The sequence below is a fragment of the Pongo pygmaeus genome, chromosome 1 (assembly GCF_028885625.2).
Source record: "Pongo pygmaeus isolate AG05252 chromosome 1, NHGRI_mPonPyg2-v2.0_pri, whole genome shotgun sequence".
NCBI lineage: Eukaryota > Metazoa > Chordata > Mammalia > Primates > Hominidae > Pongo > Pongo pygmaeus.
The window spans coordinates 194,245,739-194,273,688 of record NC_072373.2 but is presented as its reverse complement, the minus strand read 5'-3'; the positions used below and the strand labels follow the sequence as shown (position 1 = coordinate 194,273,688).

The 27,950-nt window shown below is 51.4% G+C and overlaps 2 protein-coding genes across 2 annotated transcripts; both read right to left on the bottom strand.

The window, feature by feature from the left end:
- Window positions 1-212: 212 nt before the first annotated feature.
- On the bottom strand, window positions 213-8,931 carry MRPS15 (mitochondrial ribosomal protein S15). Its single transcript, XM_054495309.2, has 8 exons — window positions 8,640-8,931; window positions 8,278-8,322; window positions 6,564-6,639; window positions 5,736-5,784; window positions 5,164-5,248; window positions 2,396-2,454; window positions 626-817; window positions 213-364 (listed from the first exon to the last, which is right to left on the bottom strand). Exons 1-8 carry the CDS (start codon window positions 8,767-8,769, stop codon window positions 227-229), a joined length of 774 nt encoding a protein of 257 aa, XP_054351284.1. The 5' UTR covers window positions 8,770-8,931; the 3' UTR covers window positions 213-226.
- Window positions 8,932-10,263: 1,332 nt separating this feature from the next.
- Window positions 10,264-27,458, bottom strand: CSF3R (colony stimulating factor 3 receptor). The gene is made up of 17 exons (XM_054452506.2): window positions 27,324-27,458; window positions 26,007-26,066; window positions 23,963-24,046; window positions 19,899-20,195; window positions 18,299-18,422; window positions 17,970-18,157; window positions 17,050-17,219; window positions 16,764-16,917; window positions 16,592-16,665; window positions 15,958-16,171; window positions 14,171-14,359; window positions 13,676-13,777; window positions 12,598-12,744; window positions 12,345-12,485; window positions 12,081-12,174; window positions 11,753-11,834; window positions 10,264-11,352 (listed from the first exon to the last, which is right to left on the bottom strand). Exons 3-17 carry the CDS (start codon window positions 24,024-24,026, stop codon window positions 10,882-10,884), a joined length of 2,511 nt encoding a protein of 836 aa, XP_054308481.1. The 5' UTR covers window positions 24,027-24,046; window positions 26,007-26,066; window positions 27,324-27,458; the 3' UTR covers window positions 10,264-10,881.
- Window positions 27,459-27,950: the final 492 nt, after the last annotated feature.

Sequence of the window (27,950 nt, the reverse complement as noted above, 5' to 3'; positions counted from 1 at the left end):
CCGCTGACACACGTCACCTGGATGACAGGTACTTGTTTGTATGAGTGTGTGGGAGGCGTGTCATGAGTGTGTATCCTCTGGTGGGTGAGGCAGGGACTCTGCCTCAGAAAACTCTGAGATCTCAGAGCTGAATGAAAGAATAAATTCCTCCTCCTCCTCAGGCCAAAAAGAGCCCCATCATCTCTCCTATCATTCTTCAAGACAGAAAGAAATGATTGAACAGAATTTATTGGCTGTCTTTGAGTGTCTTTGGTCCGGCTTTGGCAGGGCTGTCTGGGTTCCTCCACTTTGCTTGTTTTTGGGCTGCTGCTGCAGCCTTTAAGGCTCTTCTTCGCTTCTTCAGCTTTTGAGTCTCCTGGAAAACCTGGGAGTGAAAAGGGGCAGAAAAAGACCTTGTAATCCTGTGTAAAACCTCAGACTTGGAACAAGTGGGGTGGGAACTATCTCCCCCAGATGGTAACCCCAGCCTTTCTCCATGGGGTTGGTGGCCTGTGACCTCCCTGGATCCATTCCAGGGCCTGGGGCCAGTTCCATGCCTCTAACAGAAACAGATGATCCCTCCCTTCTGCTTCCTCCATCCCAGTCCCTGAGTGGGGCCAAGCAAAGCAGCAATTCTGACTCGTACCCGAATGCACAGAGCCTTCTTGGTCACGAATCGGCGGTGGGCTCTTCGGTAATACAGAGGGGGGAAGGTGTACTCAATCCCCAGCCCTCTGCATATCTTCTCAAAGACATCATAGTTGGTGTTACGGAGGTTTTTGAGCATCTTTTTCCTCTGGTCAATGCTCATTAGCAGATAACGTTTGTGGGCTTTGTCCTGTAAGAGATTCTCATTACTGTTAGTATTATATAAGTGTTACTGTTGTTCACAGTAACAAACAATGGTCATTTTATCATTTCACTGAAATTTCTCAGTAATCTTATGCAAATATTAATGCAATTCTGAGGGAGGTATTATCATTGTTATTCCCATTTTACAGATGAGAAAACAAAGGTTTAAAGATGTTATCTGATTCACAAAAGGTCTTTAGAACTGTGAGTGCTGAGATAGGGTCTTGAATCTCTATCTATTGGTCTGACTTCAAACCTCATGCTCTTTCTCCTACACTACCCACTCAGACTCTCCATAGCTTAGCAAACTGTCAGCTGGGGTAGAGAGGAGGGAAGGCCTTGTGCTGTTCCTGGAAATGCCTACCCACAGCTGGCTGCTGCCCTGTGAAGGACCTCTGCAGTAGGGCTGCTGTCCCACACCTCAAATAAGCAAAACTGTGATCTTTAAGAAGCAGGCTCCAGGGAACACTGAGGTGCCAGGCATGGTGCTGTACCAGTCTGTATTCACAATCATGTGTTTATTAAAAATAACAGCATTTGCCTAATTACAGCAGCTCTGTGCCAGACACTGTGCTGAGATATGGTATAATCGTTAAGAATATGGCTGGCCACGGTGGCTCACACCTGTAATCTCAGCACTTTGGGAGGCCGAGGTGGGGAGATCACGAGGTCAGGAGATCGGGACCATCCTGGCTAACACCGTGAAACCCCGTCTCTACTAAAAATACAAAAAATTAGCCGGGCGTGGTGGCACGCGCCTGTAGTCCCAGCTACTCAGGAGGCTGAGGCAGGAGAGTTGCTTGAACCTGGGAGGAGGAGCCTGCAGTGAGCCGAGATTGCACCTCTGCACTCTAGCCTGGGTGACAGAGCAAGGCTCCGTCTCAAAAAAAAAAAAAAAAAGAATATGGGTCTCGGAGCAAGACTGCCTTGTTTCAAGGTCTCAGCACATCACTTCCCGGTGCTATGCCTTAAGGAATAACTTAATCATTCCATGACTAGATTATTCCTCATTAAGATGGGAAAGAAAGTCATGAGAGTCAAATAAGAAGATGCATGTGAAGTACTTAGCACAGGGCCTAAAGACTTTATATGCATCACATTGGCTGTTATTATTATTTCACATAATCCTTGCAATCCTGTGAGCAAGTATTCGTATGATCTCCATCTTATTGAAAAGAGAACTGAGGCTGAGACCTGTACTTCCCTAATATCACACAGCTAGTTAAGTGGAAGTGGCAGAGCTCGGATTTGAACCCAGGGCAATCTGACTCCATTCATGCATTCAACAAATATTTACTGAGCACTCAGCATGTGCCAGACACAGTGATCATGCTCTAAAGTTTGTGTTCTTAACCCCTGGTGACACTCAGCATGGCCTTGTAAGGCTCCAAGTCTTCTGGAGGCAGGAGGGAAGCATTTTTCCCACGGGAGCTGAAGGGTGGGCACTCTGGTGCTACAGCCCAATGGCTTCTAAGCCTCCTCCTCTGGACCCAGAGCCCTTCCCCTCCAGACCCCTTTCCCCCAGGCTGCTGCTGTTTAACTGTGAATGATGCCCAGAGTTTACCTTTCGATGTTTCTCCAAGTGTTCTTCATAACTGCGGATCTTGACAGACAAGGCAATAACTGAAACCACAAACCACAGAGCATGAGAGCTGGGCACAGAGGAAGGAAGGGCCCAGGCCTGGTTTAAATTTTAAGAACTCAAGGAATAACAATCACCAATGCTCTGTACAGCTCTCTATAAATCCCCAATCACTCTGAATTTCAAGATTTCAAAGGCTTATCTTAGACATTACCTTTCCTTTAAAAAGCAAAATCCAAGGAAGGGACATCCCTTAATATTATAAAGATATCATCCAAAAATCATAGCAAATAGCATTCTTTTTTTTTGAGACGGAGTCTCGCTCTGTTGCCGAGGCTGGAGTGCAGTGGTGCGATCTCGGCTCACCGCAACCTCTGCCTCCCAAGTTCAGGCGATTCTCTTGCCTCAGCCTCCAGAGCAGCTGGGATTACAGGCGCCCACCACCACACACGGCGAGTTTTTCTATTTTTAGTAGAGACGGGGTTTCACCATGTTGGTCAGGCTGGTCTCAAACTCCTGACCTCAAGTGATCCACCTGCCTTGGCCTCCCAAAGTGGTGGGGTTACAGGCGTGAGCCACTGTGCCTGGCCGCAAATAGCATTCTTAATGGTAAGACAAGCCATTCAATTCAGGAATTAGATTAGGATACAGTGCTATCATGGTTAACAATTCAACATTGTATTAGAGGTCCAAGCTAATGCAGTAAAGTATTTTGGCACAAATAAGATTCTAAAACTGTCACGGGTCTACTCCTTGCCTCTCCCCTTCCTGCTGCCACCTTTATCTCCATGCTTTGACTAATGAATTTTCAAAATTATCAGCTCTCACTTGTCTCTCAAGAACCCAGGATATCCTTCACTCAGGCATCCTCTTGTTTAATTTACCCCCTGTACTGCAAAGATGGGGGCAAAAGCAGAAGCTGGCCCCAAAGAGAGGCTGTCATAACAGCAGGCCCTTCCCAGTACATATTGAGTTCTGGGAGCACTGCAGGAAGTGCAATGGGAACCCTGACCACAACCACATGGCTCCATCACAGCAGCTTAGGTGTAGAGTGGAACAACACAGAAAGATGGGCCTTGGTTCCTGAGGGGTTCTCTAGAGCAGACACTATGCTAGAAGCAACTGGCATTCAGAAAACTGAGTAATAATGGAAAGGCAGAAGTGACATCTGTGGGCTGGGCGTGGTGGCTCATGCCTGTAATCCCAGCACTTTGGGAGGCTGAGGCAGGTGAATTGCTTGAGCTCAGGAGTTCGAGATCAGCCTGGGCAATATGACGAAATCCTGTCTCTACCAAAAACACAAAAATTAGCTTGACATGGTTGTGCATGCCTTTGGTCCCAGCTACTTGGGAGCCTGAGGTAGGAGAATTGCTGGAGCCCCAGAAGTTGCGCTGTAGTGAGCCATGATCACGCCTGCCACTGACTGCATTCCAGCCTGAGTGACAGATTGAGATCCGGTCTCAACAAACAAACAAAAAGAATCAAAACTTGTGCTTAAAGACGACCCCAGTAACCACCTTGCCAGTCCAGGCCATTTGTTCCTACCAGCCTGGGGATTTCAGTAGTGATAATGCAGAAACAGGTGAGGAAAGATAAGCAGGCCTTTTGTGGCCAAGCTGGTCCCTAGCCCAGGGCTTTAGCCGGGCAAGGGAAGCTGAAACTCATCTTCTCAAAAGGGGCTATGGAGGACCCTTGAGTCCAGTTCTCAATGGGGTTTTAGTATCCAAGATGAACTCACCAGACTTTAATCCCTGGCAGAGGGAGAAGAAAAGAATGAAGGCAGGAGGGTGGAAGAGGAGGAGGAGGCTGTAATATAGGCCAATGGCAAAGGAGAGGAAGTGTGCAGATCCTCTGCAGGTCCACTAGTCTACCTCACTTGCTCTCAGTGGGCAATGAAGAGAAACTGCACCCAGAGAGAGGGGGAAATGGTGGTGCTTGGCACTTTTCACTCACATCTAATGAGGACTACCGCCTGTTCCAGCCTGAACCAAAGTAGCAACATTATTCCCTTGGGAATGCACCATGGTGTCTGTCTGGCACAAGAGGGTTCAAAATGTTAGTCTTACTATTATTTTTTTATTTTTGAGACGGAGTCTCGCTCTGTTGCCCAGGCGAGAGTGCAGTGGCGTGATCTCGGCTCACTGCAAGCTCCGCCTCCCAGGTTCACGCCATTCTCCTGCCTCAACCTCCCCAGTAGCTGGGACTACAGGCGCCCGCCACCACGCCCGGCTAATTTTTCGTATTTTTAGTAGAGACGAGGTTTCACCGTGTTAGCCAGGATGGTCTTGATCTCCTGACCTCGTGATCCACCTGCTTGGCCTCCCAAAGTGCTGGGATTTCAGATGTGAGCCACCGCACCTGGCCTAGTCTTACTATTATTATCACACATCATAAGCTTTAGTTTCCAAGGTGTGTTTACATTTCCTAGCTGCCTCTCACAATGCTTCCATGAGGTGGGTAACATTACCTCTGCTCTGCTCTCCCTTATTCCCCCATTTCCAGATAAGGAAGCAGGGGCTCCAAGAGAGGGTTGGTGACTTACCCAAGCTCACACAGTGGTACAAGGTCCAACTGGGCGTTGACTCCAGCATCAGAGCTTGGGGTACAGGGTCCAATTTTCATTGCCCTAGGTCCTTCATGTCTCTCCCTTTCCCAAGCCCATGTGCATGTGCTTGTAGACAAGAGCCCTAGATCAGGTCCCAGCTAGCAGGCTTCCCTACACCCCCACTCCCCAAGGGTCCCCAACCAACTTCGAGCCTCCAGGGATCTGGTATCCTCCGGGTTTGCAACAATCTTCTTCATAAACTGTTCTCGCTTGGCTTTTAGCGTCTCCTTCTGTTGAAGACAGAGACAGAGAAAATCTGTGGAGTCTGCCACCCTCTAAGAACTAGCCCTCCTCCCCCCAGGGGCCCTGGTTACAGTTATAGCAACTAGGGCCATAAGGCTCAGGGCCTGACTTCACTCTGCTCACTGTGGCCTTGACCAGCCACATGGCTATCCACATCCAGGTGAGCCCAAAGCCAAAGCCACTGACAGAGGAAATGACTTGTTGCATGAATGTCCCCAAAGCTTGCTCATTCATTTATGCTCATTCTTTCATTCACTGAGCACCTGTTTGTCAGGTGCTAGGGGTATGGTGGGGGAACAAAAGTGTCCCTGCCCTGAAGATGCTCTGTCTAGGGATATTGACAAATGGAGGCAGAATGACAGTGGGCTAAGTGCTGTGACTGGAGAAGCATGAGATGCAGGGTGCTAACCAGGGTAGAAGGGAGTCCCAGAGGAGAAGACTGCGGGAGGCTGAGGCTTGGCAGAGGCTGCTCACCTTGTTGGCCATTTCCAAAGACAAGATTCTTTTCACGACATCATCAACCCTGTGGATAAACCAGAGCAATGAGACAGACATGGGGGGAGAAGAGGAGAGGAAAGCAATGCTGGTTTCATTTTAGTTTGAAAAGCAAAGATGATTGAAAAATTCCTTCTGTAGCAAATGAATCTCCCTGGAGGTGGGGAGCCATTTCCCAGGGATTAAAAGTCAGTGTGGATCTGGCTTGCTGGGCTGAAAACTATAGAAACTGGGGCTGTCAGCTCGACTGTTCCAGTCTCGTCACAGGGAGGACAAGGAGAGGATTTCCATTTTAGCTACAACATGGTTCAATCTGTTTTGAGACATTTCAAGTTAAATTGCACAGTGGGAGGGACTGACCAGCTCCCACCACACTGCATAGGAGCTGAGCAGAGGGCCTCTGGCTTTGGTGTCAGTCAGCCCTGGATTTAAACTCTAGCTCTGCCCTTTAGAACTGTATGACACTGGACAGCTTGAAAATCTATAAAATGGGGACATACAGCTTTTGTGAGGAACAAGAGATGAGAGATTTCTATAAAGATCTGTGAAGTATGTTAGCTCCTTGGAATCTAGTGGTATAGGGTGTTCATCTAGAGTACAAAAAAACCCCCAAGTAGCCGAGCTCCATGAGTGCCGTCTGCCTTGCTGACCACCCACCCTCACCATATCTGGACACCTGGGCCCCTGCCTCCTTCTAGATCAAGCTTCAGCTACAGCAAGCCAAGTCTCAAAGCCACTGTCTTTCCCCACTCCCCGACAATCCTCCCAGGGCCCCCTGCCTCCTCTACTAGGTTTCTTCCTGCTTACTTCTCAATTCCAGGGACATTCTGGTAGTCTTTGAGCAGCGTAGAAGGAGGTGGGTCATCATCCTGCCTAGGCTGGGCTGTCAAGTAAATATGGGGATAGAAAACACCCAGAGTCAACTCTCGCTGCCCACCCTCCCAGACCTGGCTCTTCTCACCCACTCTCCAACTCCAGAAGGGACATCCAGGGTCTCAAGCAAAGCACTGGATATCTCTGGGCTCAGTTTCTCCTTTGCAAACTCTGTGGGCACCTGCTTTGATATTTCATGCTGGGAGTAGGTGGCTTTTCCCAAGACCCTACACTGTGCCTGCACCTTTCACACACTTATCTGGCTCTACAGTTTTCAGATCCCCCACTAGGATGGGTCCTCCTGTGGATAGGACAGAGTTTGACTCCCTTGGAATCCACCACAGTCTGGCCCATGGCTCGGCCTAGACTAGGCACTCAACAAACACTTGCTGGCTGACTGCATGTATGAATTAAGGGGGTTGAAGAAAGGCAGCTAGCCGTACGATGCCTGAAATGTAAGCAGCAAGTAGAGATCACAGGAAAACCTGTCTTGGTATGTGTACCCCTGCTACCCCTTGGAGATGAGGAAGATGCATAGGGTAGATGGACTTATCCTCTCCAGTCAGACCCTGCTATGCAAATAACATTAATGGGCCTCTTCTGTCTGTAACAGCTCAAGTTGGTTCTGATAGGGAGGCAGAAAAGAATTATATTAAAAATAAATTAATAGCAATAAATTCTACTTATTTTATTTTTTGTAGAGACTGGGTCTTGCTGTGTTGCCCAGGCTGGTCTTGAACTCCTGGCCTCAAGTGATCCTCCAGCCTTGGCCTCCCAAAATGTTGGGGCCATGTCCAGCCAATAATTTCTTTTTTTTTTTTTTTTTTTTTGAGATGGAGTCTCGCTCTGTCACCCAGGCTGGAGTGCAGTGGCATGATCGGCTCACTGCAACCTCCACCTCCCAGGTTCAAGCGATTCTCCTGCCTCAGCTTCCTGAGTAGCTGGGATTACAGGCGCGTGCTACCACACCTGGCTAATTTTTTTTGTATTTTTAGCAGAGACGAGGTTTCACCGTGTTGGCCAGGCTGGTCTCGAACTCCTGAACTCAAGTGATCCGCCCACCTTGGCCTCCCAGTGTTGGGATTACAGGCGTAAGCCACCGCGTCCGGCCCCAGATAATAAATTCTAATATATACTATTAATATATTTAATTGAGCACAGTGTTAAGGATGCTTTTCATGTATTATCAATGAATCCTAACAATCCTTGCAAATGGATACTTTCACACTCATTTTAGAAATAAGAATCAGAGAGAGGAAGTACCTCGCCCCATATCATTTACCTAATAAGAAGGATCTTAACTACTACGCATACTGAGTTTCAATGGGAAATTACATCCTGCATCTCAAGCGCAGACACAAAGTGCCATACTCTAGGTAGGCCTGGGTGGTGCCAGCCATGCACTCCCTCTGGCAGGCTCATTTTCACTCATTCACCTGGAAAGCTCCTGCTCCCGCCCTTCACACCCCTCTGTCCCCATACAGGCTGCAGACCTAGGGCCTTGTGTAAGGTGGACGTGGGATCTTTTGCTCAGGACCTCTGGCTCACCTCATCTAGTGGCTCTAACTCGCCACATCGGTCTCCTTACCCACCCCAGCCTTCCAGGAGGTCTCTCTTCCGCCCCAGGTCCCACCTTAGGAACTCCTACCTGGTTTCCGGATGACATATCCACGCGCGGCCTGAAGGAGGAGACCTACGCAGAAAAGAGAGGGCTGAGGCCCATCTCCTTAAATAGTCCACCCTCAATTCCTTTCTGTGTCCCTCGCATTGCCCGTCAGCCACGGTCTATGCGCTTCTGAACCTAACCGCCGCCCCATTTCTTCCCTATCCCTTGTCTCTCACATCTTGTTTCACCTCTTGCGCAACCACCGCCCTTTCCCCCTTATCCTGACCGCTGTACATCTCCCCTACTCCTGTGCTTCCTTCTCCCCTACTCCTGTGCTTCCTTATTCCCTATCTCCGCCGAACCCTGTTTCCCTACGCCCGCCGTCCCATTTCCCAGCTCCTCACTTCGAGGCTGCAGGCCCCACTGGTTGAAAGGAAACCTGGCGCTCCCACCGCCCGGCAGCCCGGGTACTAGGGCCTGGGTAACTGCCTGGGTCCGAATCAAACTCAGCGTCCTCCACGCGACCCTCAGCATGGTGACCTCTAACCCCCGCGGGGCCCGCGCCGCGGCCGCCCTTCCCTTTGCGGCACGGGCCGGGTTACATGGGTGCCGCCATGCTGGCCCAGGATCGACCAATCGAGGCAGTTGCAATACCGGAGCAGACGAAGACCGAGAGAATGGATTAGGTGGCGGGACTCTGATGACGCAACGCACGGGGCGGAGCTCAGAGACCGGGTTCCCGCTGCGCGTGATCGGGCCGTGGTGGTTGTGTGCCACGTTTAGCAGCGTGCCGGGGTGCAGTATAAATTCTAAAATGCCGCTTTTTGGAGGGCATGCATTCCGTCCTTAATCTCATTCCTGGCCCTCGGGCCAGGGTTATTTTGGGAGTTCCATGGCGCCTGCGGTAGCCTTCTACCCCCAACCCAGTCCCCTCTCCACCCCACCTCACCCCTCCCTTAGTCAAGGATGGAACCGTGTAAGAACTACTACTGGGTTTCAGCCATGTCTCTGGCAGCCTCGTAGCCTGGAGACTAAAGTTCCTGGTCTGGAATCCTAACTCAGCCATTTACTCAACGTGTGATCTTGTGGGCAAGTCACTTAACCTTTGTGGGCCCTGTAGGGATAGTAATAACAATATCTCTCTTTTAGGTTGTTGAGAGGATTAACTAAGGCAGTTGTATGCAGACCACCTGGTATATGGTGAGCATTTAGTAAATCTTAACGGTGATGTTATTTGTGAAATGAATGGTGTAAGGTGAATACAAATTAGAAGTAAGAAAAAGAAAATTTAATTTTCCCTGGCACAAAAAGGGAAAAGACTCCTTCCCCTCACTTTTCTGAGAGCATTTACTTTAGAAAACTTGTAATTGTGAATACTTTCTCTACTGCTTTGCGATGAATGTAAATCTTCTTAAAAGGTAAATAAACCTCTTGCCAATTTTACAACCCCGGGATGTTTTTCTCAAGGACCTGGGAGCCAACCCTTTGAAATGTAATAATTAAGGAGGATAGTGCTCTCTCTCTCTCAGTTCGTGTGGGAGGGTAGGAGCCTAACTTCAGTTGGTGCCTAGCTCTTAGTTGCAACCTACCCCTTGTTATAAAGATAGGGGAAATCGATTTTTCCTTTGGATAAAGGCCATTAGCAGACACAAGTGGCTTCCCACTTACCAGGTAAATTTAGAGTGAGGTGCCGCCAAGTCCTCTTGCTTGAGGACCAGTTATTGTTTATCTTGAGAAAATGGATACTCTAAGTTGTATTCACTTGGCTACATAAAAGGATAAGATTTTTTTCTCTTTGCAGTCTCTTTAGTGGATCACCAGTGTATCACATTCTGGTTTAATGCTTATTCAATAATAACACTGTTTTCTTTCTTTTCTACCCTTGTGAAGAGGTTTTCTGCATTGGCAGGGGATTTTGTCTTTAATTTTATTTCCCCAACAGGGGTTATTTTTTTCCAAAGTCTCTTCACCGTGTCCCACCGCACTCTGTCACTCCCCCCATGTAACCCATGCCACTGTGCCCTAAGGATCAGTTTTCAAGTCTCCACCACTAGAATGCAGCTCTCTGAGGGTGAACTGAGCTGAGTCATTTGCATAGGGCCTAGATGCTGAGAGCTAGCAGAAGGAAGCAAGGGAAGGAAGGAGGGAAGGGAGGAAGGGAAGGAAGGAAGGGAAGGGAGGAAGGAAGGAAGGGAAGGAAGGGAGGAAGGAAGGAAGGGGGGAAGGAAGGGAGGGAGGAAGGAAGGGAGGAAGGAAGGGAGGGAGGAAGAAAGGACCAACTCAGAAGTTTCCCCCTGACTGCTGGGCCCTGAAAAATAAATAACAGAGACTCAGGTACACCCAAGAGTGTCTATAAACAACAAAACTCCAAACCAAAAACTAGTTTACAATACTGAAGTTAAGGAAACAAGCACAAAAGGCTATTGGCAGGGGGGCTGGCTGGAGCATGATCTGGTCCTTAAAGTATGCAGATCGCCTGGGAGGCCCAGCCTATGGAGATTGGGAGGAGAGGGGGATGCTGGTGACTGGAGATGGTGAGAGCCTGGACTGGGGTAGTTTTTAGTCATGGGCTTATGGATCCTCCCCTCTCCTCCAGCTAGCTCAGGCCTTTAAGAGGCAGGCCCAAGAAGGGAACCCCAGGAAGCCCTAGAAGCTCCCCAGCCCCTCCATCCCATGCACCCGGATCCCCTGCAGGAGGGGGAAGTCGAGCAGTGGCCCAAAGACACAGTCGTCCTCCTGGCTTGGGGCTGGGGTTACCAGGGTCCCCAAGGGGCTGGCCTGGAACCAGAGGTTCTCATAGGACTTGGGGCTGGGGGTGAGGCCCGCCAAGAGGGGCTGAGTGGAGTCACAGCGGAGATAGTGCCCTGGCCCTGGGCTTGTGGGGCTGCCCAGCAGCTGCCCATAAAGGACCTGATCGCTGGTGCCAGACTGGGATTGGGGCTGGGTGGAAGCTGCTCTTGGGTCCCCCTGGAGCACATAGGTTTGGACCAGAGTGGGGAGGCCACAGGTCTCTGAGCTGTTATGGGACTCCCAGGGCACCGGCTTCTTCTTGTCCTCCTCCAGCACTGTGAGCTTGGTGATGGGTGGCGTGCCAAGGCCGGGCAGCTGGAAGGCATCCTGCACACAAGGATGTGGGGTGAGAGCACGGCTCTTTTCAGATGTCTGCCCCAGCCACCATCCCTGTCTGGGTCCAGGCAGTTGTGGGGACATTCCTGTTGTTACTGGTGGAACACAAAGGGTTCCACTTGCAAAGCACTAGTATGTTCCTCGCACATGCCTGACACATGCCATGCGCCGTTCAGACTCAGCATGGTCAGTTTTTCCGTATCACAGGGAGGTGACTGAGGCTTTGAGATGGACAGAGGTGGGATTCAAAGTTGGGTCTGCTTCACTCCAAAGGGATGGGATGTTGCTGGACGTGACAGGAAGGCCTGAGTACTTGGCTTCAGAAGGTGTCCCTTCACTGAGCCTGGGCCGACATCCCCATCTCATTTCCCTCTCCCTCCTGGATTCTCACCTCCTCCATGATTGTGGGCACCCAGGACCCCAGGCTGCTGTGAGCTGGGTCTGGGACACTTGGCCAGAGGGGATTCTTCCTGCTGGAGAAGGGGGCAGGTGGAGGCTGGGTCAGACACACCCTCCGATCTTTCCATTTTTTGTCCCACCCACCCCACCTGAAGAGGTACAGCTACACTTAGGGCAGAGAGAAGAACCTGGGGGCTGGGACTCTCAGACATGGGCCCCAAAGTTTGGGAAGGCTGGAAGGGACTTAGATGGGCCCACCTGGACCTGAGGTTCCCTGTGGGTGGGGGAAGCAGGATCTCAGGTCTGTCAAAGGGACTCACTTGGGGCTGCAGCAGAGCCAGGCAGTTCCACAGAGGCAGGTGAGCAAGAGCAGGAGGCCGAACAGGCCCAGGAGGATGTGTAGCTCCGACCCCTCTGCAGAGAGGGCAGGGCCAGAAGAAGTTAGAATGCATGTTGGGAAGGCTGGGTCTCCTTCCTCCGACCAGGGGATTCAAAGTCAGTCCCCATCTACTCTCAAAATCAGCATCCTTTGGGTGGGGTACCCTCTCAACAGCCATCTCTGCCTAGCCCCCATCTCCCCTTACCTGGAGTCAAGGTCATCAGGGTGAGGACTGTACTGTTGGTGGCCCCGGCCTGGCTGGCAGCCATGAGGTGGATGTGATACAGACTGGCGGGCTCCAGGCCATGGAGGACAAAGCCACGGGAGGAGGCATTCAGGATGGCGGCTGGGAGGGGTGTACGGTCAGCGTAGGCCTGGATGCTAAAGCTGCCTCCGTGGCAGCTGAGCACCCCCTCCCAGGCCTTCTGGGGCTGTGGGGGAACTGAGGATAGACTCACAGAAGGACTGGTTCTGAACGTTGGTCCAGAAGATGGTGTAGTGGGTAAGGGGGCTCTTCCCCAGCTCAGGGGGCTCAGGCACCCACTCCAGCTGTACCCAGGTCTTGCCAATGTGCTTTAGATGCAGCTCTGGGGCATGGGAGGGAGCTATGGGAAGAGAGAGGTGCAGGGGCTGAAGGGAGTGGGGCAGAGCAAGAGCCCGATTGGACTTCTTGTGGCTTCCCAGACACTGTGGGGTGGGTGAGAAAAGAGTCCAAGGGGACTCATGCCCAACCCTCATTTTTCCCAGGGACTTAATCTAGATTCCATCTACTGCTAATAAGTGTCTGAGCCAGGATTTGAACCTGGCTCTGCTTGACTCTAAAGCCTCACTTTCTGATTTCTACCAGGCCTGATTTCATCTGATTTACTCTCTGATTTCTGCCACTCACTCTTCGAATTTATGCCAGGTCCTCTGTCTAATTTCTTTTGTTTTTGTTTTTGAGACAGGGTCTCGCTCTGTCACCCAGGCTGGAGTGCAGTGGCACCATCTTGGCTCACTACAGCCTCGACCTCCTGGGCTCAAGCCCTCCAGTCCTCCCACCTCAGCCTCTCAAGTAGCTGGGGTTACAGGCACATGTCGCTGCACCCAGCTAATTTTTGGTTGGTTGGTTTATTTATTTATTTATTTTTCTGTAGAGACAAGATTGCCGAGGCTGGTCTCAAACTCTTGAGCTCAGGGGATCTGCCTGCTCCGGCCTCCCAGAGTGTTAGGATTACAGGTGTGAGCCACTGCACCCGGCCCCTCTGTCCAATTTCTGTCACATATAACACCTTATTTTTGTCTGGGAAATGGATTGATTTTTGCCAGGTTTGCTCCTTGAATTGTGCCAACTCCCTACTCAATTTCTATCCCAGCACCTGATTTCTGTCCAGCTGTAGGGATCCAGTGTAAGCCAGGGGATTGGGAGAGATCCTCTCCAGGGCCGGAAGTATGGTAGGAAGGCAATGTTCCCTATACTCCTGATTGATGGGGACCAGGCAGAGCCTTGGGAGAGAGAGGAGAGGATTCTGGAAAGGGGCCTGATGGTTGACAAACCCATTTCTTGGGAGTAGGCATAGACATGCTGGGAGGGTCCCATGGTGTCCTGGTACAAAGGAGTCACAGTGATCTCATAGAGCTGAAAGGGCCTGATGTTCTCTGTAGAGAGAAAATGGGGTAGGCACTTCTGTTAGGGCCTAACCTGTGCTAAAGATCAGGAGCTAGCCTCAGACCTCTAGTGAGGGCTAACCTGGCCTCATGATTCAGGGTTAACCTCCACAATATCTTCTTTAGATCATTTGATGAGAGTTAGGGAAGAAAAGTGGAAGAGAGAGCTAGAAGGGGGCAGAGTCAGGGCTATAGAAAAAGGATCAGGTTAGACTGTAGGAAGAAATTCGTGATTATGAGGATATGAAATGAGAACAGCGAAGGATCAAGAAAGGCTGGAGAATCCATGTCTCTTGAGCAGTTTAGGTTGTCCCATGCCTATTGTCAGACAAGCACTGCCTCCCTTTGTCCCTGACCCTGCCCAACTTTCCAGGCCAGCCTCACCCTTCAGCAGAAACCCCGTGGCGCTCCCATTCTGTTCCATCCTCCAGGTCTTGTTGCTATTGCTCGCGCTGGGGGGGCCCAGGCCCCACTCAATCACATAGCCCTGAGGCCATGGACTGGGGGGCTCCCAGCCTACCCAGAGGCTGTGAGGGTCTCGGGCCATGGCATGGAGTCTGGTCAGGGCTGGGCCTGGAGACAGGGTGGGAAATGGTGGAATGAAGGTGAAAAGAATGCAGGCCCTTGAGCCAGAAGCCTAGGTTCAAATCCTGGCTTTGCTACTTACAGGCTGGGTGACCTTTGGTAGGTCAACATCTTAGCCTCAGTTTCCTCATCTGTAAAGTGGAAATGATGATAAAAGTTCCTACCTCATAGGGTCTCAGTGCAGATTAAATGACTTGATGTACGAAACAAGCCTGGCATAGTGCCTGGCACAGAGTAGTTCTTGTTAGTGATAACAGCTAACACTCTTTTGTTCTTGGTATGTGTCAGGCGTAGTCCTTGATATATTTTATTTTATTTTACTTTACTTTTTACTTTACCTTACTTTATTTTATTTTTTATGCAGAGACTTGCTCTGTCGCCCAAGCTGGAGTGCAGTGGCGCCATCTCGGCTCATTGCAACCTCCCCGTCCCTGGTTCAAGTGATTCTCCTGCCTTAGCCTCCCAAGTAGCTGGGATTACAGGCAACTGCCACCATACCCGGCTAATTTTTGTATTTGTAGTAGAGATGGGGTTTCATTATGTTGGCCAGGCTGGTCTTGACCTCCTGACCTAAGGTGATCTGCCCGCCTCAGCCTCCCAAAGTGCTGGGATTACAGGCGTGAGCCACCGTACTGGACTCCTTGATACATTTTAATTCACTGAGTCCTCTAATAGTCATACCCAGGAAGTACTACTCTTTTCCTCATTTTACTAATGAGAAAACTGAGAGACACAGAGAGGTTAAGAAACTTATCTAAGATTACACAGCTAGTAAGTGGGAGTATTAGCTATGATTATTGTTATTGTGATTATTAGTCCCACCTTGCGAGGACCCATGTTTAGGGAAAGCAATGGGTGGTGGCAGCTGATCTCCTGAGAATGAGCAATGAACTCATAGACCATGTTCCAGGTGGAAAAGCCTGGGGCTTTCTCTCTTGGCTTTCTTGGCAGAATGGGCTGTGAGTGTGTGTGTGTGAGAGAGAGAGAACTTAACCTTGTTCTGGCTAATGATAATAACAACAGCAGACACATGCAGAGCAGTTACTTTATGCCAGGCACTTCTCTTAACTCATGTACACCCCACGGCACTGCTCAGTAGGTGCTGTTATCATCCCCATCTGCTGGATGTGTAAACAGAGGCTGGGGATGGGAGGTAACTTGCTCAGGTCACACTGTTAGCAAGTGATAGCACTAGTTTTTTGTTTTTTGTTTTTTTGAGACGGAGTCTCCCTCTGTTGCCCAGGCTAGAGTGCAATGGCATGATCTCAGCCTGCTGCAACCTCTGCCTCCCAGGTTCAAGCAATTCTCCTGCCTCAGCCTCCTGAGTAGCTGGGATTACAGGTGCCCACCACCATGCCCGGCTAATTTTTGTATTTTTAGTAGAGACAGGGGTTTCACCATGTAGGCCAGGCTGGTCTTGAACTCCTAACCTCAGATGATCTGCCCACCTCGGCCTCCCAAAGTGCTGGGATTACAGGCGTGAGCCACCGCGCCCGGCCAATAGGACTAGATTTGAACCCAGGCAGTCTAGCCTTTGAATTGATGCGTTTGACCTCTGTGCTCTTCTGGCTGCCAGCCCCCTTTACCTCTGCTTTCTGAGAAGACCACCGGGGTGGGACGAGAGGTCCCGGCTGAGTTATAGGCCACAAGGGCCACCTCCTGGGCTTCTGAAGGCAGGTGGAAGGTGCAGCTGAGCTCTGTGGTGTTGCAGAGGGGCAGGATGGCCCCAGCCTGGCCTGAGGGTCTCCAAGAAACCACATAACCTTGGATCTGTCCGCTGTCTTCCTCCAGGGGCACTGGCTGTGGGGCACAGGAGGAAAAAGAGAAGGGGATGTGCAGCTCATCTTGAGTCGAGGAGAGCCTCTAGGTGGGGTGGATGGATCATACAAACGGAGCCTCCCCAGGCTGGGGGCCAGGCTTCTCACCCGCCTCCCCTTTTCCCTCCGTTCCCTTGTGCTAGGTTCTAGGAAGGAGGGCAGGAAGAAACAAGTCAGTGGACACAGCAGGCTCTTAACTATTCACTGAACCACCCTGTGACCTGCATTATAGTCTCTCCAAAAGCTAACTCGCTCCCTAGGCGCATGCAAAGTGCATGCAAATCACATATAAATATGCATCCACGCCTCCCAGACCTGTTGGAGTCCTAAGCTCTGGTTTGTAGGGATCTGTTTGGATTGGAGGAGGTGTCAAGGTGGAGGGATGGCCTTCAGAGGGAGTCACCTTCCAGAACAGCTGCACTGTCCTGGGGTCCAGCTGCCTCTGCCGCCACCATGTGTCCAGTCTCACAGTGGGGGCTGTGGATGGAACAAGAAGAGGGGGTGCCAGTTGGGGAGGGGCCTGGGGCCTGGACTGGATACTGTTGGCTGCTCCCAGCCTCTCATCACCTCCTTACCCCGTTCGGTAGTTCTCAGCTCCAGGCTGGGGCTCCAGTCGCTCCAGTGGCCAGGCAGGGGCCAGCGGATGCAGCGTATCTGCAGGGTGTAGGCCGTGGCTGGGAGGAGCCCGCAGAGCTCATATCGAAGGGCCTCCAAGGGCAGGGGGCCCACCTGGTGGGGGGCGGACATGACTCTGAGCCTTGGATCGCTGGGCCATTCTAGGGCCAGCTCGAGCCCGACTTACCCTGTCCCCTGCCCCCAGCCCCCACCACCTCAGGCTCTCCAGGTTGCCCTCTGCCTCACCAGTGCCCAGCTAGCTTCTCCATGCTGCGGCTTGTGGCGCAGCTCACACTTCTGATTTATGTGCAGGCCTGGCTGCCATGGCTCCCAGCACAGCTGTAGGCAGCCTGCCTGGGGAGGGGCCGCTTCAGGGCTGGGGTCCATGGTGCGCAGCATGGGGGGCTCCAGTTTCACTGCAAGGAGTGGGGCTGTCAGAAAGTCTCCCTATCCCACTCTAGAGGGCTCTGCCTTAGCTCCCTCTTGTCTCCCTGTCTGTGGTTAACCATCTGTCCATGTTGCCAATGGCACGTTTCTGTGGTTCGGTCTCTATGTGTCTTTGTTTCTCTCTAGGTCTCTGTTTCCACTCTTGCCCCAGTTCCTTTGCACTGGTTGTTACTTCTGCTTGAAATGTTTTCCCTCCAGATATCCAGCAGCTTGCTCCCTCATTTCCTTCAAGGATCTGCTCAATTGTCACCCTCTTAGTGAGGCCTTTCTTGACCAACATATTGAAATAGCCAGTGCTCCCCTTCCCCCCGTCTCTCTATGCCCTTCTCCTCCTTTAATTTCTCCTTTCTGCTTATTGCTATCTGAAATTCTATCTTATTTTTCTCCCCACTGGAATCTAACATTCTGAGGGCAGGATTTTTGATGCTTTATGTCCCCAGTACCTAGAGCAGTGCCTAACATGTAGTGGGTGCTTCAGGAAACGCGCTGAAAGCATGACTGAATGTGTCTCTTTGCCTCTGTGTCTCTTCCTGTCTCTGGGTCTGTGTCCCCATTTCTCTGTGTCCAGCTGCACCTTTCTTTGTCTCTGTCCCTCTTCTGTGCCTCTGTCTCTAGGTCTTCCAGTGTCTTCTTGTCTGTGGCTGGTTCTGTGTTTCCCTCTCCATTCCTCTCAGTGTCTGCCCATTTTGGGGACCCCCTCCCTCCCCTGCATCACCCACCAACGTCCATGGGATCAAGACACAGTTGTGGGGACATGCTGGTCCCCAGCGCGTTCTCCGCCTGCACCCAGATGCCCATATTCTGGTACAACAGCAGGTGTCTGCGTGGAATGGAGCAGTGGCTCTGCCCGTCCTTGGGCACGCAGTCCAGGATGGAGTCCCCTTGGGTCTGACAGTTGCCCCGGCTCCTGCCAATAGTCCAGGCTTGGGTGCCAAGCAGAGGAAGAAAGCGAGGCTCCCTTCTCCCTCCCAGAGGCATGCCCAGCATCCTACCCATGCCCTACCCCAGAATCCAAAGCGAGGGGACCAGGGTGGGGGCCCCTCCTCACTTGAAGCTCTTCAGAGTGAAGCTGGTGGGTAGGTGGGTCTCAGGTCCTGGCTCCCACTGGCAGATAAGGCTGCTGGTTGTGAGGTTCATGAGGCAGGAGAGGTTGTGGGGTACGGCTGGAGGGTCTGCATGTGGGTGGGGAGAGTGTGAGGGCTTTGGGTGGGACCACTCAGAAAGCTTCCTCTGGGACCAGCTGGCTGTGTTGCCTTGCCCTGGCTTGGTTCCTCTGTTGTCACCTTGTCTGTCCCCCTGTCTCCAGGCATAGTGGCTCTGGAAGGACAGCCCTGGGGGAAGCTAAGTTGCAGGCACGCACAGTGGCAAGCATCACAGACTCCCAGCAGTCCAGTGGTGGCCCACTTCCAAGCCCCCCAACTCCAGACCCTTTGTCAGTGACAGTGTAGTGTTTGAGTTTTCATCCTGGTCCTGCCATTCATTAGCCCTGTGATCTTGAAGTTATTTAACTGCTCTGTGCCTCAGCATCTTCATCTGTAAAATGGGGATAATGGTAAAATCCCACCCCCTAGCGTTATCACAAGGGCTAAATGACTCACTCTACATGAAGTGCTCAGAACAGTGCCTGACATACAGGAAATGCTTCGTAAGTATTAGCAGTGGCCATTACTGATGCTTTTTTTTTTTTTTTTTGAGACAGAGTCTTACTCTGTGGCCCAGGCTGGAGTGCAGTGGCGTGATCTCGGCTCACTCGGCTAATTTTTGTATTTTTAGTAGAGATGGGGTTTCCCCGTGTTGGCCAGGCTGGTCTCAAACTCCTGACCTCAAATGATCCACCCACCTCAGGCTCCCAAAGTGCTGGGATTACAGGTGTGAGCCACTGCGCCTGGCCCATTACTGATTCTTAAACAAGAACCTTGGTCTTTGTTTTTTCCTTATGCCTCAGCTTGGCACAAACTCCATCCTGCTCAGTTTGAAAGGAAGTTTGAAACTGGGGTGGGGGACAAGCTGGGGACAAGCCCAGCTGGTAGAGGATGTTCTCCCTGGAGACACCCTCTGATGGCTGAGGACTTGGGCTATGTAGAGTAGTGGTCACAACACTGGCTTTAGAGCCACACTGCCTCCATCCTTATTAATGTGTGATAAGGGCAAGTCAGTTACCCTCCCTGAACCTCAGTTTCCTCATCTACAAAGTGAGGCTACATAGTAGTGCCAACTGGTACTACTGTTACCTGATATCATGCCCATGAAGTGCTTATTAGATAAGAGCTCAATAGGTAGTATTCTTTTTTTTTGAGACCAAGTTTCACTTTTGTTGCCCAGGCTGGAGTGCAGTGGCGTGATCTCGGCTCATTGCAACCTCCGCTTCCTGGGTTTGAGCAATTCTCCTGCCTCAGCCTCCCGAGTAGCTGGAATTACAGGCGCCCGCCACTACGCCTGGCTAATTTTTTGTGTTTTTAGTAGAGGCGGGGTTTCGCCTTGTTGGCCAGGCTGGTCATGAACTCCTGACCTCAGGTGATCTGCCCGCTTCGGCCTCCCAAAGTGCTGGGAATACAGGCATGAGCCAGCGCACCCGGCTGGTAATATTCTTATTAGTATTGGCAGGAGGGTGTTGGAGGCAGAGTAGTTGGTTGGCTGGAAGGACTTACAGCCTGCGCGCAGCTCAACCTGGTCCAGGATCTGCAGGCTGTTGCCCCAGTTCAGGCAGCAGGAGAGAAAGGCCTGAGTGTAGTTGAGGTGGGGCAGGGTGATGATAGATTCCTGGGTCCCATCAGACAGACGCTGCTGCCTGCCCCCGGGCTGAAGCTCTGCTCCCAGTCTCCACAGAATCTGTGGCTCCGGGTCCAGATGGCTGCAGTTCTGCTTGATGATGCAGGAGGCTGTGATGGGATCCCCCAGGTGGACGATGGGGGCTGAGACACTGATGTGCCCGCACTCCTCCAGACCTGGGGTGGAAGAGAATGGGCCGGGAACGACGCCTCTGCCTAGCAGAGCTGGGCTATAATCTAGGCCTTTGTACTCCTAGACTCAGGGGCCTCACCTTCCTGTCTCACCCTTCAAGATATGGAGGCTGGAAATGGAGGGATGTGGACGGAGACTTCGAGAGGCTACGGGGGTGAGACAGAGATAGTGATGTGCTGGTAACTGTTTGTCAGCCAGCTTGGCAGAGAAAAGCAGACCCTGGTTTGTAGTGTGTGCCTTTCCATGGTGTAAATGCTCTCACCGTAGCTGATTTAAGCCTATTGATGTGACATCATTGATTGGGGAGTTGGGAAGAGATGTGCACAATTAGTTTTTGCAAGCCAGCACCAGCACACCACCAGATGGAGACTGTTAACTCCCCAGTGCCCTCCCCAAGGATGGTGCAAGCAGTGATTAGAGTGATAAGAACCCATAGCCACAGCAATCTTTTCACAATTCAAATCTGATTCTGCTACCCCATCTCCATCGCAGCACTTCAATGGCACATTATTGCTCTGAAAGGCAGTATGGTGTGATGGATGAGTGTGGATGTTGAACTAGACTGCCTAGGTTTAAATTCTGGTTCTATTGCTTATTAATTACATGATCCTGGTATATTTCTGAGACTTCCTGTGCCTCAGTTTTCTCATCTGTAAAATGGGGATAAAAATCGTCCCTACCTTAGTGTTGCTGGAAGGATTACATGCGATAACATCTGGAAGGCATTTAGAGCAGTGTCTGGCATGTGAGTATTTGCTGCCATCTTTAGGATAAAGACTCAAATCCTTCACATAGCTCCTGTGGCCTGGCCCCTACCTGACCCTCTCAGTTCCACCTTATACCGGTCTCTCAGCTCCAGCCATTCTGGCTCATTCTTGCTATTCTTTGAAAACTCCCTAATCTTTCTAATCTCTGGATCTTTGCACCTGCTGTTTTTTTTTTTTGTTGTTGTTGTTGCTGTTTTGTTTTGGTTTTCTTTTTCTTTTCTTTTTTTTCTTCAAGTTCTTGCTCTGTCACTCAGGCTGGAGTGCAGTGGCACGATCACGGCTCAGTGCACCCTTGACCTCCTAGGCTCAAGTGATCCTCCCACCTCAGCCTCCTGAATAGCTGGGACTACAGGTTCATGCCAGCACACCTTGCTAATTTTTTGATTTTTTTTTTTTTTTTTTTTGGTAGAGATGGGGTTTCACTATGTTGCCCAGGCTAATCTTGAACTCCTGGGCTCAAGCAATCCTCCTGCCTTAGCCTTCCAAAGTGCTGGGACTACAGATGTGAGCCACTGTGCCCGATCTGCTGTTCTTTTTGGAGGGACTTTTCTTTCACTCTCCCGCCCCTGTTTCACCTGGTTAATGCTTAGGCATCTTGAAGAAACCAGACCAGGCACTAACGAACTGGAGGAGGCCAAGGTCCCTGTACTTCCTCAAGGCTCTTATTATCCTTCATAATTATAGAGTCTTATGATTATTTACTTATCTATCACTCCAGCTAGACTATAAATTCTGTGAGGCCAGCAGAACTTGGCTGTTTGCTTATTACTGTATTCCCAGTGCCTAGTACACAGTAGGACCTTGGTGAATATTTATTATTATTATTATTTTGAGAAGGAGTTTCACTCTGTCACCCAGGCTGGAGTGCTGTGGCACAATCTCAACTCACTGCAACCTCCGCCTCCCGGGTTCAAGCGATTCTCCTGCCTCAGCCTCCCGAGTAGCTGGGGCTACAGGCATGCATCACCATGCCTGGCTAATTTTTTTTTTGTATTTTTAGTAGAGACGGGTTTTCACCATGCTGGCAGGCTGGTCTTGAGCTCCTGACCTCGTGATCCACCTGCCTTGGCCTCCCAATGTGCTAGGATGACAGGCGTGAGCCACCGTGCCCGGCTGATGAATTTTTTTTGATAAATAAATAAACAAACAAATCAACATACACTTTGCCCACAATGCTTTCTGTCCTCTCTCAGGTGTTCTTAGGCCCATTTTACTGATGAGGATGCGAAGGCCCTAAGAGGAGAAGCAGTTTTCCCAGGGTCACCGAGCAAGTTCATGATTCTCAACAAAGGGCTTCTACTGCTTCACAGGCTCAGGATTTCTTTTTTTTTTTTTTTTTTGAGACGGAGTCACTCTGCTGCCCAGGCTGGAATGCAGTGGCGCGATCTCGGCTCACTGCAACCTCCGCCTGCCGGGCTCACGCCATTCTCCTGCCTCAGCCTCCCGAGTAGCTGGGACTACAGGCACCCGGCACCATGCCCGACTAATTTTTTGTATTTTTGGTAGAGACAGGGTTTCACTGTGTTCACCAGGATGGTCTCTATCTCCTGACCTTGTAATCCACCCGCCTAGGCCTCCCAAAGTGCTGGGATTACAGGCGTGAGCCACCGCGCCCGGCCCAGACTCAGGATTTCAGGCTGGAAGGAACTTTACAAGGTTGTTTGCTTCAAAACTCTACCTGATGTTCTGCCCTCTACAGCAGGGCTTGAGTGGCCTATTTTTGTATGGCCTAACAACTAAGAATGTTCCTTACATTTTTAAAGAGTTAAAAACAAGCAAAGCAGAAACCAAATAAAAACATGCCACGGGGCTGGGCGCAGTGGTTCATGCCTGTAATCCCAGCACTTTGGGAGGCCGAGGTGGGTGGATCACCTGAGGTCAGGAGTTTGAGACCAGCCTGGCCAACATGGTGAAACCCCATCTCTAGTAAAAATACAAAAATTTGCCGGGCCTGGTGGCAGGTGCCTGTAATCCCAGCTATTCAGGAGGCTGAGGCTGGAGAATCGCTTGAACCCGGCAGGCAGAGGTTGCAGTGAGCTGAGATCATGCTACTGTACTTCAGCCTGGGCAAGAGAGTGAGACTCCATCTCAAAAAACAAAAAAACAAAAAAAATGCAATAGGCAGGGCATGGCGGGTCATGCTTGTAATCCCCATACTTTGGGAGGTCAGGGCAGGTGGATTGCTGGAACCCAGGAGTTCGAGACCAGCCTGGGCAACATGGCCAAACTACATCTCTACAAAAAATACAAAAAAAAAAAAAAAAAAGTTAGCTGGGTGTGGTGGCATGTCCTGTACTACCTTGGAGGCTGAGGCAGGAAGATCACTTGAGGCCAGGAGGTTGAGGTTGCAGTGAGCTGTGATTGTGCCACTGCACTCCAGCCTGGGCAACAGAGGGAGACCCTGTCTCACAAACAAACAAACAAACAAGGAACAGAGACAGTATGTGGCCTGCAAAGCCTAAACATTACTGTCAGACAAAGTTTGCCGACCCCTGCTGCACAGCATCTTTGTCAATCCTGGCTTCAGCTTACATACCCCTGGGGATGGGAAGTTCTCTACGTCTCAAGACAGAGTTTCCATGGTTGGAAACCAAGCTCTGCCTGGGCTTCTTTATTTCCGGATGAAACCTGTCCCCTTGTAGCTTCCATCCTGATCCCTTTGCTGCCCACCAAGGCTGTGTAGGACCCATGGCTTCCTTCTGACAGCTTGGTAGAGATTTGCGGCCAAGATCTGCACCTCACTGGCCTTTTCCAGGATGACCAGCCCTGGTGAGAGGATGGTCATCTCACCATTCCTCTTGGGTGGTGGTTTGCCTGTGGAAGTCTGTGGGTGGGAGACCAGCTACCCCACATCTGTGGCTCAGTCTTGAGTCTTTTGGGATTCTTTGGGAATCCCAGGAGCCATGTGGCAGTGCAAGGAAATTCCTAGTATCTCTCTTTGTACTTCCCCTCCCCACTGCACCCTCATCCTTGGCCATACTCACTTCCGGGGAGCAGCAGGATGATCAGGGCAGCCCAAGTCAGGCTGCAGGTTCCCAGCCTTGCCATAGCACCAACTTGATGTTCACCTGGAGGCAGAAGGGTTGTTTAAGACCATGGGCTTTGGAGTCAGAGCTGATCTTAATCCTTGTCTGTCACTGTGCAGCTTTGACTAGGTTGCTTGACTTCTCTGAGCCTTAGTTTCTTTGCAAGATGGAAGTAACAGCAGCCTATACTGCATGGGACTTTGAGAGGAAGATACAAAATGATGCAAGTCAAGGGCTTTTCACAGTGCCTGGAACATAGGAAATGACAGTGACAGCCACTGTTATTATACTTGCCTTCCAGGAAAGAGCAGGGAAAGAGGCAGTGAGGAAGAGCATTCTTCTGCCTTCCCAGCTATCTAAGCTAGGCTCCCCCTAGAGAGCAGAACCTGAGATGAGGAATTGCGTGCTGGTAGTTTATTTTGAGAAGATCCTAGCAGCAGATAAGGGACTGGGGATAATGAAACAGGGAAGGAGAGAAAGCCAACACAAAGTTACATCATCATGTTGGTCACCTCTATGGACAACTGGGGCTCTATCCTGCTGGAACCTTCCAAAGAGCCATGAAGAACACTTCTCAGAGCTGTCCACTGGAGGGTCAATTTATCCCTTGGATAGGAGGGAAGATGGGAAGATTTACCCACAGACTCCTGCCCCCCATTGGTCAAGGGATGCCTCTTGGGGTGTTCATTCCCTGGCACATCCAGGTTGGGCATGCATGAGTACTAGGCAGGTTCTCCTGGGGAAGCCATGCCAGTGTTGTCAGGGACGCTCCCTGGAAGAAAGGGAGAATTCTATGGAGCAGCTGAGGCAAGGGCTGTCAGGTTATGCCTGCAGGAAGCTGGCTGCCTCAGTCATGTGGGCTGAGGGAATATCAAGTGGGGCACCCGAGGGGTCCAGTATGCCCCCAATTTTGGGCACAGACCTCTGGTGGCCTTCTGGGGTCAGACATCATGTGGTCACGGCCATAGCACCTGGATGGAGGGTGCCTTGGCTCCAGTCTTAGGAAGTATGCAGAGGTTTCTGCCACTTGGGTGGGTGTCCAGCCTCATCTTCACCCTGCTCCCATTGGGGTCTTGGAGCCAACACCTGATCCTCCAGCACGAGTTGGTGCTCTTGGTGGCAGATCAGTGGGAATCGCTGATCAGCTTGCATGTACATATCTGGACACATACATGCAGGTGGTGTCCCAGCAGATCCCTCGTGCTCAGCAGGGAGAAAGGTAGGAGAATCGTTTTGTCTTCCTCCCAGACAGAGGTGTGGATAAGAACTGCCCAGATACCCAAGGTTGTTCCTGCTCACAGGGGCCTTACCCAAACCCCCAGTCTATCCGTATATATATTGCAGTATCAGAATACCCAGTGACTGCTAGCCTGTAAGTCTCCTTTGTGCAAATCAGAAAGAAAGCACCCCTTCCTCAGGATGGATGCAGCACCACACTAGGACCTGGCAACTAGGGAACAGCCTGGATTTCGGCTCCAGTTACTCCTCAGTTTTGTGCAGTGAGAAACCTGTATAACTATCCCGAGCATCTGTCTACCCATCGGTGGTTGGTAACCTTCTTACTACAGCATACCAGTTTGATTATTCCCCCGCAACACTGGTTGGGGAAGATTTAGCCTCCAAGGCCCAGATTTTGGGACACTGGTTTTCATCTCCATGTGCTTTTGATCATATCCCAGCCCTGTTGCCCTAGCCAGGGTCAGCTTCAGGCCCAGCCTATGCCGCGTGCAGTACCACCATATCCGCCTCCACTGGCTCCGGTCCAGAGTAGACAACCTAACCCCAAGAGGCCCCGGCATCCTCCCCCTGGGTGCTGGGTGTTAGCCTGCTTGGCCTCAGTCTCTGGTACTCCACTGCAGCCCTGGACATCCCCCAGCCTGGTTAAGCGGGCCTAGGACCTGTTGGAGCATGGTCTCACTCTCTGGGGGGCTGATATGCAGAGAGGTTTGGAGCCCAGCTCAGATTCAGGTCACCTGACTTGATCTCCAGCTCCGCCACTTACCAGCTTTGTGACCTTGGACAAGTTACTTCACCTTTCCGAGCCGAGCCTCAGTTTCCCCATCTGTGGAAAAGAAATAACATTAGCACTCACTCCTCAGGGTTGTTGTGAGGATGAAATGAGATTATTTTGGTAAAGGCATTTAGCCTTGTGCCGTGCATGGAGTTGGCACTCAGCAACCATAGGTTATTTTCACGAGCCATAAAGCGGGTCAGCAGCTCACGGAATCCAGCACAGTTCAGTTTTCCCCTCACCCCTGCCTCCCTCACAGCATGTGTGGTCATACTTCCCAGGAATGCCAGCTTGCTTTTGTCTGTGCCACACTGCGCAGTTCCAAAGCCCCCTTTCTGGATCCTCTCCTCCTAACTCCTGGGCCCCCTGGCCCTCCCGTCACTGCGGCCATCTCTGTTGGGCTCTGTAGGTGCTCACTCCTGTGGCCCAGCACAGCTCGATGCCTCCTGGGCTGGCTGCCTTCACATTCCCTCTTTCTGTTTCTCCCTCATCACACTCAACCCTCTCCCCTCACACTCTCTTCCCCAGTTCACACCCCTCGCTCCCTTGCTGTTTCTACTCTCACGTTGAGATTCTTTCTGTGGGAAGGGTGGGGAGGGAGGAGGGGTCTGGGAATAAACAGAGAGGAGAGGCATTTCCAGATATGCTGCAGATAAAGAGAGAGCAACACGAAGAGTGACAGAGCGAGGCGGTGACTGAAATCCACACAGACTGAAATGACAGAGAGACCCACCAAGAGGACAACTGAGGCCAGAGAGATGTCGAGAGACAGAGAAAAAGGGCCCAATGTACGCTGACCCAGAGAGTGGGGGGCACTCGGAGGCCTGGAGCCCAGGAAGCGTCTGTTACTGAGAGTTTAAGATTCAAGGGATAGCAGGAAATATGCGAGACAGAGAAACTCAGAGAGATAGCAAGCCAGAGAGAAGCTGAGGAGGAAAGATGGAAACAGAGAGTGAAATAGAGACCCAGACGGGGAGGGGTTGCGCGGCTGGAACTCACAGACACACAGGTCCTGAGAGACAGAGGCATGGGGAGGGGAGAATGATTATGCCTGTCCCCAGCCCAGCTCAGTGTCCCCAAGGAGATACTTGGCTGTGAGTGACTTCCCTGGTGCAATACCCGCAAAAGTAGGGGCATCCTGTGAAAAGAGACTCAGTGTCCAGGGCTGGGGTTCCAAAGGACGAATCCCTGGCCCCAGGCCTAGGACCCTGGACATGAACACTTGGCAGAGCTGTGGGGAGTGGCCCCAGGATTCCAGCTCTCCATCAAGCCCAAGGCTCAGCCCCTCTCTAGGGATCCCCTACTCACGTTGGCACCTCTGGCCCGGCCCCTGTTTGGCCTCCTTGGTCTGTCTTCTCCTCGTCAAGAGAAGTTCCTGAAACCAGCTGCAGTCCAGCTTCTCTCCCCGAGCTCTGTCGTTAATGGCTCGGCTTCTGACAGGCCCGGGGGCTGGGGATTGCAACACCTTCCGAGCCTCCCTTCTGCCCTCCCTTGCGCCTTCGAGGGCACAGGCAGCCCCTTCCTCCCAGGAAGGAGCCTGTGAGGGAAGCTGGTGAGGCCCGGGCAGCCTTCCTGCCTTGGGGGTCTTAAAGGGCTGGGGAATGTGGCAACGATGTCCCCCTCCCCTGCCTCCGGATTTCCTGAGCTCAAAGCTTTGAGGCTGGGCAGGGCCCAGGCTCCCACCTGGCTGGGTGCCATCCCTATGCCCCCTGCCCTGGGGGAGCATCACTTGGAGGCAGACCCTGGCTGGAAGGCTCACCCGGCCCCAAGCCTCTTTTCAGCTCTAGCCTTGGGGCCCACATCTTCACAGTATTCAGAAGGGTGTGTTCCAGATTCCAGGGAATTGTATAACCCAATACTCACTGCTCCCCTCTTCATTACGTATTCTGTGCATTGCCCATAGACCAGGCAGATGGAGAAACAGGAATTCTGGGG

Coding starts and splice junctions, on each gene's coding strand:
- MRPS15 (XM_054495309.2), bottom strand. CDS start 8,769: ATGCTGAGGGTCGCGTGGAGGACGCTGAGTTTGATTCGGACCCAGGCA. Junction 818..2,395: donor ACTTGGAGAAACATCGAAAG/GTAAACTCTGGG, acceptor AATCTCTTACAG/GACAAAGCCCACAAACGTTA. Junction 365..625: donor AGAAGGCTCTGTGCATTCGG/GTACGAGTCAGA, acceptor TTTCACTCCCAG/GTTTTCCAGGAGACTCAAAA.
- CSF3R (XM_054452506.2), bottom strand. CDS start 24,026: ATGGCAAGGCTGGGAACCTGCAGCCTGACTTGGGCTGCCCTGATCATC. Junction 16,918..17,049: donor GAGAAGCTAGCTGGGCACTG/GTGAGGCAGAGG, acceptor GCCCCCCACCAG/GTGGGCCCCCTGCCCTTGGA. Junction 12,175..12,344: donor CCTGATGACCTTGACTCCAG/GTAAGGGGAGAT, acceptor CCCTCTCTGCAG/AGGGGTCGGAGCTACACATC.